Here is a 13117-nt window from a genome sequence, read left to right as displayed (position 1 = left end):
CGTACGGTGACCTATAGTTGTTAATTTCTGTGTCATTTGGTCTCTTGTGAATAGTTGTCTCATTGGCAATCACACCACATCTTCTTTTTTATATTCTAAATAAGTTTATGTGTCAAAATAATGAACAATTTCTTGGAGTAATAACACAAGTCCATTTTTTGTGGAGAAATGCCGACTGTTATAAAAAGAGCCGCTGTTTTCCAATCATAGCTATAGAAACCAATTATCTATCTAAACTGGGAGCACTATCTATAGCAATTAAGCTGACGTTAGTCACTGGAACCTTTACGACACACACACAAAACATATTAGTCCCCACAGGGTGGTGAGGAAGAAGAATAATAACTCAATTTCCAAATAATACAGAATCATTTTAAAAAAAGATGTCATTTCTTGGAACAAATGAGGACATATGAATATGGTATACGAAACACAGGTACCCGCAAAAGCCGGATTTAGAACTAAATAGAAAAATTGGAACAAAAAATGTGAAATAATTTCAGAAAAGTATGCTTTGCATTGCATATCATTAGGGCTAAAACTACCAATTTGCTAAATAAAAATCAAACAAAAACAACAAAGGATTAAGATATATGATGGTCTGGATGGGGTTTACAGAATGGAGAACAATGGACAAAAGTTGCAGAATAAAGTCAACAAAAACAAAACAAACAAAGCAATAAACAATAAGGAGGGGATTAAATATAAAGAAAGAGAATTAGCGTCAATACCCAAGGCACTTACCTTTGATATAAGTACCGTTGTGTTTTATTAAGGTATATAAGGGGGATTTCAGAGACAAGTGCCTGTGGTCAAAACAAATAAAGAATAGAGAAAATGATCGAAAGTTAAACAATAAAGAAAGGAAAATAAACCCTATCCAGACCCTCCTATACCTAACATTCATTGTAGACAAATTATTTTAGTATAGTACTTTAAGGTAGATTCACTGTATACCGCCATATTGGATTGTACAACAGCAGTACACAATCGGTCTAGTTCTTTGCCTAAATCTTCAAACTTATGAGACAGATTTGCAATTTATGTGTAAGACTGTCGCTTTACTTGCACAAAGATGATATATGATTCATTGCATTATTTTAACTGTTCAAACAAAACCAAATATTTTCTTTTTTTTTGTAAGAATCAATTTTTCAACTTGGCCATTTAAGGGGAGATAATTCTTACAGTAAAAATTTTATACTGGAATGATAGTGATATTTTCATTTTTTTTACTTGTAGCAAGAAACAGGTTCGGTAACACTATTTTTTCTTTTTATTTTTCTTAAAGCGTATTACAAAACCTATCTTCTTATATTTTATTTCAAAATTCTGTCATAGAATTCTTTTTATTTACAAAAATGTGTTTTTATCATGAACAATCTATATAAATTTGTGCAATTTTGCACGACTTGTAGCTTGAAAAATAGAACGGTGACCCATACTTTTTATTATATTTTTGAAATAAAGCAATGAAAAATCTTCATTGGCAAAGTGTAAAAAAAATCTATCTAAGGAAATATATACCGATTCACCTTAAAAGCTCTAAAAACTTATTATGATGAATCCAAATACAGGCATCTAAAAAAACTGTGTACAAATGTGTAAAATACTTAGGATGGTGGAGGTTTTTGAAGTCACGAAATACTCTTATAAAGATTGTCCTGAACAGGGACTTCCTATTACCTGATTACTGAGGGGCCTGATGGGGGGGGGGGTCTCATCACGATTCACGAGTTGATTTTTTTGTCAATCACGATTCACAGAAAATAAATTTCCATGATCACGGATCACGAAAATATAAAAAAAAAAAAAATCTGTAGAAAAACGGATCACGATAGCGAAAATGCGCCGATCACGAAGAACGAAAATAACCCATCAGGCCCCTCATTACTATTCTATGTTTGGATTTCCGAGCTCACTCGTCCGTTGTTGATCCCGAAAGTACATTTAACACTTCCGGTGTAAACAAGAGACGTTTGGCAAACCAATCTAAAAATTAACAGCATACATGTAAGATTACCATTTGTTATGATTTATATAAGTTATAGGGGGAAATGAGATGTCTCATTGTGTATACATGAATGAGACAACATCTCAACGTAAACTGTGGTTCTGCCTTAGTTAACAGAACACAAACATTTGAGTTGTCCTGGATGGAGTCAACTGACCTGGCTTCAGTCACCTCAGGTGTCCCTCAAGGCACAGTTCTGAGCCTAGTATTATGCTTGGTATACATCAATGACTTGCCAGAATACTTATCACCCAGTCAGCTCCGAATGTTTGCCGATGACAGTATCATCGACCAAACCATCAAATCTCAAATTGACTGTGATGCACTACAGGGTCCGTTCGCACTGATTACATGTTCGCCCTAGTTCCGTTGCCCTGGGTTCGTTCGCCCATGGAGTTCGTTCGCCCAATTTTTATTTAAAAACAATTTTATATTGATGGTATTTAGGTTTGATAAACTTATTCAGACATGTCACATGTGTCAGATAGTTATAAAGTAAATATTAAAGAAAATATCTATTTCTCAAAAAACGGTGGGAAATATCTAAAAATGAATGTCTATAGTTGTGGAGCATTAATTGGCTTTATTGTTACATTAGTTTTTATTCAGTATTACTTTCAGTGACTGTTGATTGTAATCATGGTAATTAAGAATTCTAATTACAAAGTAAAGTTATGCCGACGGTCTAATCTATATGAACAACAAGAAACGAGAAAATCAACAAACGACAACCATTGAACAATATATACCTTTGTATTTCTGTACACTATACTGCAAATCAAAGGAAAATAATTATGTGGTAGTAGCAATGCAACATAAATATGCAGCAAAATTTTCAAAAAACTTTAACACTCTATTCAAATAATATATATCATATACAACAAGACAACAAAATACAATAAAAATCAGGGCAAAGAGACCCAGGGCGAACAGGTACTAGGGCGAATGTGAATCAGGGCGACCAGACCCGGATTTGCACTACAGTTAGATTTAGATGCAGCTGCTACAAAATATGTACATGTAGGTGGGAGCAAGACTGGTTGGTGACTTTCCATACAAACAAATACATAGTCCTTACAGTCTCTCCAAAGAAAGGAAAAAAAAAAACGGTTTAAACATGACTACATGTACATGTATATCCTACACAATCACTAATTTGAACTGGTCTCTTCAGCTAAATATCTGGGCATTACACTACAAGCAAACTTAGTTTGGTCAAAACATACAGACAACATCATAGCTAATGGCAACAAACCTTTAGGCTTTCTAAAAAAAAATTTAAAAACATCATGTCAGAACATCAAGACTCAGGCATATCTGGTGCTAGTTCAACCAAAACTGGAATAGTTCATGTATAGTATGCATGATATGGTACCCTCACACAGTTGAACAAACATGACAAACTCCAAAATTGAGATGTCCAACAACGAGCTGCCAGATATATCTGTAAAAGGTAGTAACTACATTTTTACCATAACAATAGTAGTAGTAAAGCAAGGTTGGCAAAAAAGCGGTCAATACTAGTATTGACCATGCCGGCGGTAAATACCGGGAAATACTGGCAAATACTGGCAAATACTGGTCGATTGAAATTTTGAGTGGACATTACTACTTGGTCAATTACTTTTAGTATTGAAATAATGAAAGTGTTAGTCATTTTAAATGTTCTCGTTTCTATTTTTATTGTAAATTCTTAATAAACAGTGATTTACAATGATTTATTAGTACATAAAATAAAAATGTTTCATCCCTTGCAAGGAAATTCATCAGGTGGCTTTTGTACTGACTATAGCATTGCAATCATTACATTTTGCACTGGTTTTGTTGTTGTCTTATATTGTATAGAAGTTCCAAATAGGGTCTTCAGGTTTCAGTTTGGTGCTTAAGGTCAAGATGGTTGTACTATGTGTATGTAAATCATGTAAATATTGATTATGTAGAGGTAAAATTTATACTACATTATATATTTTTTGGTTTAAAACATAAATTACAGTTCAGCCATAAGAGTAAAGGTCCTTCATACCTTCCATTTCCTGCATAGGGATGATTTTTGTCTCACATTTAATAGACAGGAAATATCTTATTTAAGTAAAGTCATGATAAATTCATTAAACTGGCCAACACTCCAAGAAAGACTACGCACTAAAGTAATAATATTCTACAAAATAGTCCATCAAATCACATGAATCATAGCTATCCCATCTGCTATCCTCATACATTGTACCATCAAACAGTACAACCACATAGTTTCACTTTCGGACAATTTCAACCAAAAAAGATACATACCAAATTTTATGTTTTCCTTTAATACCATACATATGTACATGTACATTTTACATACAAATGACATAGTTTTAATCATAATTTAAAAATTTATGCACTCCAAATATTTAATTGTTTTTGTATTCTTGATAGTATAAATATATAGGCCATGCAGCACAGAACAGTAAATAATCATCAGATCATTGAAGGACTGAAAACCTACATTTAGAGAAGAAGGAGAAGTAACTAAGAAATAAATTATGTTGTATAACTGAAACTACTATAGTCCATGTAGTTAGTCAGGGGTAATACTTATACAAGTCATATTTATTTACTTGAAGATTTAAGTAATTATATACTTGTATATAAGTAAATTTGTAATATTTATATTTTCTTTTCAAGGTTTGAATAATCTCCCCTTAATCTTCTCCAAAAATTTACTTGTATACATGTAAGTAATTTTATTTTACAACCCATAAAATTCTCAAGTTTTGGGAGGTAAAAACATGCCTGAAACAATTTTTCTCTGGTTTGCTTATAATTTTTAATTAAGAGTTTAACCTTTCATCTCACTATTTCAACAAAGAAATCAATTGTGCAAAGATTTAAGTAACTGCACAAGGCCTTCATAAATTGCCCCACTGGATGCTGGTAAATGAGCAGTATTTTGAAGATAACAGCTAGACTAATGAGAGTTTCATTATCCATGAAATTATACTTATACGATTAGTAAGACATCTGCCAAGGACAGACAATTAAGCACTCTTAGAGCAAAGTAGTCGAGATAAACTCAAGAAAAGATGAAAATAAGAAATTTTTACTTGTAAAAGTACAAAAAAAAAAGCTGAACTATACATGTACCACTAAAATAATTTACCTATACCAGTAAATAATATATAATACTTAAGTATTACCCCTGACTGAAAGTAGTCAGAAGTTGCAGTGTTTAACCATGGTAACTGGAGATATTAAATAAAAAATGCAAAAATCAATAATTTACTTAAACCTCTGTTGTCATGAAAGAGAGTTAAAATTTTGATTTTCACATACAAATCTAGGAATGTTTGTTTGACCCCTTGTGGTATATATCAAGCTCACTACAACTAGTAACGCCTGTGATGTCTTCCTGCAAAGACATCATTATTATTTGGACAAGAAACTACATGTAGTCCAAATAATTACAAAGACTTCGTAAGAAGGCGTCACAGCAAAAATTTAAAATAGCCTTTCAAATGTTCATTATAATTTGGACTAGCTCACTACATACTTAATCTGTTTTATTGATGGTATACTACAACATGTTCCAGAGACTCAAAATATCCCTTTTGATTAATTTTCTTTTTTTTGTACATTTCTATATTTTTGCAGACTTTCATTAGTAGGTTATTTTGAAAATAAGCCCACAGGTCTGATCATTTGTAGAAAAGGATTAAATAAAAGGCAAGATACAAATATTATTTTACCAAAAATGATTTGCAAACATGCTTTGTATTTGACAGAAAAACTCTAAATAAAAAACTTAGAGGGGTAAATGCAGTAAAAATCAAGTTTAAAAACATCTACTTGTAACCATGGTAACTCTCAGTCATTATATTAAAGATTGGTCACATTGCAGCAGTTATTATCATGATTAAAAATAATGTTATTGATGTACAAAATGTACATGTATCATGATAAGAAAATACTTGAAATCTTGTAAAAGGCCAACTGCTTCCAAACTTACAAGAATTCTGGTGGGTGATGCAAATTGTTATTAGATATCATCATTACATTGAACCTTGGCGAACTTAATAGTTATTGAGATGATTGGTTGATAACTGAAAACATGATTAGCAATTAAAGTTATTTAAATACAGGTATATTTCATTTCTTTGTAGTTGAGATGTTTAATACTTAAAAATGGAATGGATGAAAGGGGAGTATTCCAAGTTAATAAGTTTTGTCTCGGCATCAGGTGATGATAAAAGTAGGAAGAGGAAAACTGAAAGCAGGAAAGTAAATGGAAATTTAGAGGGAACAGAAGTGAGGAATTTTTACGAAGATATTATTAATGAAGAAAGTTCATCTTCTGTAAAGATTGATGGAATACAGACATGTAGAGAAAAAATATGTCCTGAAAATAGAAGGAAAGATAATAGTTGTTCTAAAACACAAGCAAATAGATCAGACATTACCCAAATAGATATTAACAGGTATTTAAGATATGCCCAGGAAGGAAATTTAAGACAGTTAAAGGTACTGATTTCAAAAGGTGTACCTGTTGATAGTCATGATCAGTACGGCTGGTCTGCTTTAATGTGTGCAGCACACTCTGGTCAGTTAAATATTGTGAAATATTTATTATCAGCAGGTCTCAAAACAGATATTGTTGATAGACATAATAAAAGTGCTTCTGACATTGCAGGAACTGCTGGATTTCCAGATATATCAAAGTTCATTGAAACTTGGAAACCTGGATCTACTCAGGTCAATTTTCCAGTGGAAAAAAGTCAAGACAGTGAATCATTTTATTGTGACATTTGTAAACAGAAATTCACAGAAAGTTCTCTGAAAAATCATGAAAGCTCCATGGTTCATATATTTAACTCTAAAAAGAAAGCTAAGGATGATCCATTTCTTATTCCATCCTCAAATAGAGGCTACAAGATTATGTTAAAAAGTGGTTGGGATGGCAGAGAAGGATTAGGATCAGAAGGTCAAGGACAAAGATATCCAGTAAAAACAATATTGAAAAAAGATAGAAAGTGTCTTGGTTCTGAAAAAGAGGAAAAACCAAAAATTACTCATTTTAATGCTAATGACAAAATGGCCATTACAAAGAATCCAGAGAGGAAATTGTCAAAACGAGGCTTAATTAAAAAAGACCAAAAACAAAAAGTGAAAAGACAAAAACAGTGGGAAAGAAATTTAAGGACAACTATGTCACTTGATTTTTGACATTTACAAATGCAACAGCCTATAGCCATGATAGCTATAAGATTTGAACACATATTTTATGATGTCCTCCTTTATGCTAGAAAACAATGATAAAACTGAAGTGTCATATTTATAATTTTATTTTAAGTTTTGCCCTTTCACTGCGTACTCACACATGGTTCATTTGTTTAGCTGTCCTGGACCATATTGGACTATGTGAGCTATTGCCATCACTTTACATCAGTCAGACATTTTTATCTTTTTGAATCTGCTGGCCCTAAGTTTAAATAAAACTGCTTAAAAATTTATTAGGAATGATTTATCAAAGGTTCTCTTTAAATGAGCCACATTTGATTCTTATATATCAGATAAAAACATGAACATCAGAGACAATATTTGATTCTGTTTAGCCATTTAGACAAATTTTATTCTTCGAAATCACATGGCATTGTATATATATGTTCATGATGTTAGAGAACTGGTGATGGAAAAAACCTATTACTGTCAATCCTAATTTAATTTTGATCAAAGTGTTGAAAAATATGGTCTATATTTAAGTTGAAATATGTCTTTGATATTTTTTGTTGCATCTTGGATGAAAGTCATGAAGGTAACACATAAAGTGATCTAGAATCTCTCATTGTCTGCATTGTTAGTGTTAACAACATATTGGTGCAGCTAGTATAAAGTGTTTTTTAACCGGATTTTAGAAGGAAATATCGGTTATTGATTTGGGGATGTACGGCGGGCGGCTGCCAAACAGTGTCTCTTCAATAACATGAAAACGTTGTGATGATTTTTTTTTTCAGATATGTTGTTTCTTGTGACTATATGAAGGTCAAGTTCAATTTTCAGGATTTTAGTATTTCTCCTTTTTGAGTTATCACCATTTTTATTATCCAAAAGTGGTATTTTTAAATATTTTTCTCTTGTTATTACATTATGACTAAGCATATGGTAAAAATCTTATCTCACAATTATAATTGGAGTGATAGATTTATTTGAAAATTTTCTATTTCCTAAGTGGTGATGATTATAAGCTATATTATTAGACATTTTGAAGTTAATTACTTTACTAATTTTTATATATGTAATGTTAGAGTACTATTTTAAACCAAAGTTCTGTTCAAAGGGAAAGAACCCTCCAGATTTGCAAGTATGATTTTCATTATTAATTAGATCTGGGAAATATCTTAGCATATGATAATAATTGGAGTGACAGATTTATTTGAAAATTTTCTGTTTCCTGATAAGATCTGTAGGACTGTATATATAAAGTTTGAAATTTACTAGTAGGACTGTATAAATGAAGTTTGAAATTAACTGTTCATTATTAACACATTGAAGATAATTACAGATAAGTTTTATAAGTTTTTAAGAGATAGACATTTTTAAGTTAATTACATTACTAATAATTATATATGTAATGTTAGAGTACTATGTTAAACCATAGTTCTTTTCAAAGGGAAATAACCCTTCAATTTGCAAGTATGATTTTTATGCCCCCGCCGTAGTGGAGGGGGCATTAAGTTTTACCCTTTTCTGTCTGTACAATCGTACGTACGTCCGTATTTGAATTTTGGTGATGTCACTTTAACCGTTCTAGAGTTATGCCCCTTTATAAATGGAAAAATTGCAAAATTTTTAGTTTCCGTTCTCTAACTTAAGTTTGCAGCAACCAAATGTTATGAAACTTATACACAATGCTAATTACCACAAAACACAGATCAAGTTTGAATTTTGGTGGGGTCACTTTAACCATTCTCGAGTTATACCTTTTATAAATGGAAAAAAATGCAAAATTTTTAGTTTCTGTTCTCTAACTTAAGTTGCCTCAACCAAATGTTATGAAACTTATACACAATGCTTTTTACCACAAAACACAGATCAAGTTGAATTTTGGTAGTGTCACTTTAATCATTATCGAGGTATGCCCCTTTATAAATCGAAAAATTGCAAAATTTTTAGTTTCCGTTCTGTAACTTAAGTTTGCCCCAACCAAACATGAAACCTGTATACAATACTTATTACCTTAAAACTCAGATCAAGTACAAATTTGGGTCGCGTCACTTTTTATCGTTCTTGAGTTATGTCCCTTTACAATGTTGTATGCAGGTGGGGGGGGGCATCATCTGTGTCCATGCGGACACATTCTCCATTTTCATTATTAATTTTTCTTTTCTTTGGTAAATTGTTTGAAGAATTTTATGGTGTGTTTGTTATTTTGTAAAAACTAATTTTCTGAGTGATATATATATATATAATTGTTTTGTTGTGTCTGTTAATTTTAATTTTTACTTGATCTTGTTTGGGGTTCCAGATTTGAAAATTCATTAGATAATAATCTATTACTTATAAGTTAAAAAGTTAAAATTAAGATAAGATAAGTTGCAGATCTATATTAGTATGTTACAAATGAAAGAAAAAATATTGGGAACTATCAACTACAAAAAAAATGTATATATATAAAGTTTGATTACACTAAGTGATAAGATGACACACATCTGGTAATTGTCAATGCACTCACCCAATTATAATTGGAGTGAGAGATTTATTAGAAAACTATTAATTATATTTGATTATAATTTAAAAATAAATATAACATCACATCTCTTTACATCATATCTAATGTTAGAGTCTATGGTTAAATCATATTCAATTTTAGATTTACATTATTGGTTCATGGAAATAAAGCTTGAGTTATTTCCATTTGAACAGTAATGGTTTAACTAAGAAGTATTTCATCAAAAATTGAATTCTTGGGGTTCTTTGATATGCTGATTCTTGCAATGTACTTAGATTTTGGATATTGGACCATATTAGGTAAATGTTCAATTTCAAATTTTTCAGTTCTTTGACCACATTTATTTTGTGTCACAAACCCATGCTGTATCAAATATTCAATCACAATCCAAATTCAGAGCTGTTTTAAGCTTAAATGTTGTGTCCATACTTGCTCAACTGTTCAGGGTTTGACCATTGCAGGAAAATCTGGTTTGCTGTCTGTCTGACAGCCTCTTGTTATTGTTGACGTTATAAAACATTTATGGAATTTTATGAATCTTGCCTAAATTTATTCATTTGCAGTTAATATAATTTACAAGTAATGCAGATACAGTATGTGCTTAAATTATAAAGTTTTTAAGACCTCAACTTTTTAAAACCTCCATGAATAACACTGAGAGCAAAATTCAGATATTTGCCTTCTTTCCATATTTTAGTAACAAATGGACATTATTGTTTATATTGGTATTAATATATATATATTGATTTTGTTATCAGTAAATCAAAAGCATACTAAATATTATTGTTATATACATATGCAATTTCATGGATCTACAATCTGTCGATACCTGTATCTTGGCATTGCACAAGGTCATGTTTTTCTCTGACTATTTATGACATCTTTACACTAAATCCATTGGATGTTGGATGTGTAGTACTGATTGATAATTTAGTCTTAGATGCATGATTTTTGTCGAGCCTTCGACTTTTGTCGAAAAAGCGAGACATAGCGATCCTACATTCCGTCGGCGTCGGCAGCGGCGGCGTCCACAATTATTCACTCTGTGGTTAAAGTTTTTGAAATTTTAATAACTTTCTTAAACTATCCTGGATTTCTACCAAACTTGGGCAGAAGCTTGTTTATGATCATAAGATAATATTCAAAAGTAAATTTTGTAAAAAAAAATTCCATTTTTTCCGTATTTTACTTATAAATGGACTTAAGTTTTTCTGCCAGGAAACATTACATTCACTCTGTGGTTAAAGCTTTTGAAAGTTTAATAACTTTCTTAAACTATCCTGGATTTCTACCAAACTTGGAAAGAAGCTTGTTTATGACCATAAGATAGTATCCAGAAGTAAATTTTGTAAAAAAAAAAATCCATTTTTTCCGTATTTTACTTATAAATGGACTTAGTTTTTCTGCCAGTTAACATTACATTCACTCTGTGGTTAAAGTTTTTAAAATTTTAATAACTTTATTAAACTATCCTGGATTTGAACCAAACTTGGACAGAAGCTTGTTTATGATTAAAAGCTAGTATCTAGAAGGAAATTTTGTTAAAATTTTGTTCCATTTTTTCCGTATTTTTTACGTATAAATGGACTTAGTTTTTCTTCGAGTTAACATTTCATACAGTCTGCAGTTTAAGTTTTTAAAACATTTATTAGATTCATAAACTATCCTGGATTTTTACCAAACTTGGACAGAAGCTACTTACAATCAAAAGATAGTATAGAGAGGAATATTTTTATTAATTTTTTTCCTCATTTTTATTTAGCCTACGATTAGCAGCAAAAGTAGGCGAGACACTGGGTTCCGTGGAACCCTTATGAATTTTTATACGACCGCAAAAAAATTTTTGTGGTCGTATATTGGTATGACGTTGGCGTCGTCGTCGTCCGGCGTCGTCGTCGTCGTCGTCGTCCGGCGTCGTCCGAAGACACATTGGTTTTCGCACTCTAACTTTAGTTTAAGTGAATGGATCTTTATGAAATTTTACCACAAGGTTCAATACCACAAAAGGAAGGTTGGGATTGATTTTGGGGGTTATGGTAATAACAGTAAAGGAATTAGGGGCCAAAAAGGGGCAAAAAATAAGCATTTTTGTAACTTCCAGACATAACTTGTGTGTTAGTGTATGGATCTCTCTGACATTGTACCACAAGGTTCCATACCACTAAAGGAATGCTGGGATTGATTTTGGGGGTAATTGCCTCCAAATTTTAGGAATTAGGGGCCAAAAAAGGGGCAAAAAACAAGCATTTTTCTAGTTTCATGACAATAACTTGTGTGTAAGTGTATGGATCTTTCTGAAATTGTACTACAAGGTTCCATATCACAAAGGGAAAGCTGGGTTTGAGTTTGGGGGTAATTGCCCTAAACGTTTAGGAATTGGGGGCCAAAAAGGGGCCAAAAAACACATTTTTTTCTAGTTTCCAGACAATAACTTGTGTTCAAGTGTATGGATCTCTCTGAAATTGTACTGCAAGGTACCATACCACAAAGGGAAGGCTGGGATTGAGTTTTGGGGTGATGAATCATAATGGGGGTTCAAAAAATTTGGGGGGGGATTTATTTTTTTTTCCTTTTTTTTCTTTTTTTCCTTTTTTGTTTCTTTTAAAATTTTCCATTTTAAGTTGGTTATTTCTGATTTATATTTAAAATCAAATAATAATGATATGGTAGGAGATACACACCAAACAGGATGTGTAAATTATTATATAATAAGTATTGTGCAATAGCAAGAAATTTTCAATTGCACAGTATTGCACAATAGCAAGAAATCTTCAATTGCACAGTATTGCGCAATAGCAAGAAATCTTCAATTGCACAGTATTGCGCAATAGCAAGAAATATCCAATAGCACAATATTGCGCAATAGCAAGAAATTGTCAATTGTACAGTATTGCGCAATAGCAAGAAATATTTAATAGCACAGGATTGTGCAAAAGAAGATACTTCCTATAAATTGCTTATTTCTTGACCAATTTCAATGGGGTTTTATTCTTGATTTCATGGGGTTCTTTAATATGCTGAATCTAACCGTGTATTTAGTTTTTGGATTTTGGGCCCCGTTTTTAAATTGGTCCACATTGAGGTCCAAAGGGTCCAAAATTAAACTTTGTTTGATTTCATCAAAAATTGAATTATTGGGGTTCTTTGATATGCCAAATCTAACTGTGTATTTAGATTCTTAAATTTTGGTTCCGTTTTCAAATTGGTCTACATTAAGGTCCAAAGGGTCCAAAATTAAACTTAGTTTGATTCTAACAAAAATTGAATTCTTAGGGTTCTTTGATATGCTGAATCTAAACATGTATTTAGATTTTTGATTATGGGCCCAGTTTTCAAGTTGGTCCAAATCGGGGTCCAAAATTAAACTTTGTTTGATTTCAACAAAAATTGAATATATGGGG

The 13117-nt window shown here is 31.6% G+C and overlaps 1 protein-coding gene across 4 annotated transcripts; it reads left to right on the top strand.

Moving 5' to 3' along the window:
- Positions 1 to 1962: 1962 nt before the first annotated feature.
- Positions 1963 to 10249, top strand: LOC127707730 (G patch domain and ankyrin repeat-containing protein 1-like). Of its 4 annotated transcripts, none has more exons than XM_052212440.1 (3): positions 1963 to 2013; positions 4679 to 4727; positions 6154 to 10249. In XM_052212440.1, exon 3 carries the CDS (start codon positions 6176 to 6178, stop codon positions 7211 to 7213), a length of 1038 nt encoding a protein of 345 aa, XP_052068400.1. In that variant the 5' UTR covers positions 1963 to 2013; positions 4679 to 4727; positions 6154 to 6175; the 3' UTR covers positions 7214 to 10249. The 4 variants fall into 4 exon arrangements, with proteins under 4 accessions (XP_052068400.1, XP_052068402.1, XP_052068401.1 ...); XM_052212442.1 differs by lacking the exon at positions 4679 to 4727 and adding an exon at positions 4430 to 4518; XM_052212441.1 differs by lacking the exon at positions 4679 to 4727 and adding an exon at positions 4430 to 4581.
- The last annotated feature ends 2868 nt before the right edge of the window (positions 10250 to 13117 follow it).

Source organism: Mytilus californianus, unplaced genomic scaffold (genome assembly GCF_021869535.1).
Source record: "Mytilus californianus isolate M0D057914Y unplaced genomic scaffold, xbMytCali1.0.p SCAF_7, whole genome shotgun sequence".
In the NCBI taxonomy this organism is placed as follows: Eukaryota; Metazoa; Mollusca; class Bivalvia; order Mytilida; family Mytilidae; genus Mytilus; species Mytilus californianus.
Note: the sequence above shows the minus strand (reverse complement) of the source record. Positions and strands in the feature narration are given on the sequence as shown.

What these genes read in the sequence shown, in the direction of transcription:
- LOC127707730 (XM_052212439.1), top strand. Translation starts at nt 6,176, where the DNA reads ATGGAATGGATGAAAGGGGAGTATTCCAAGTTAATAAGTTTTGTCTCG.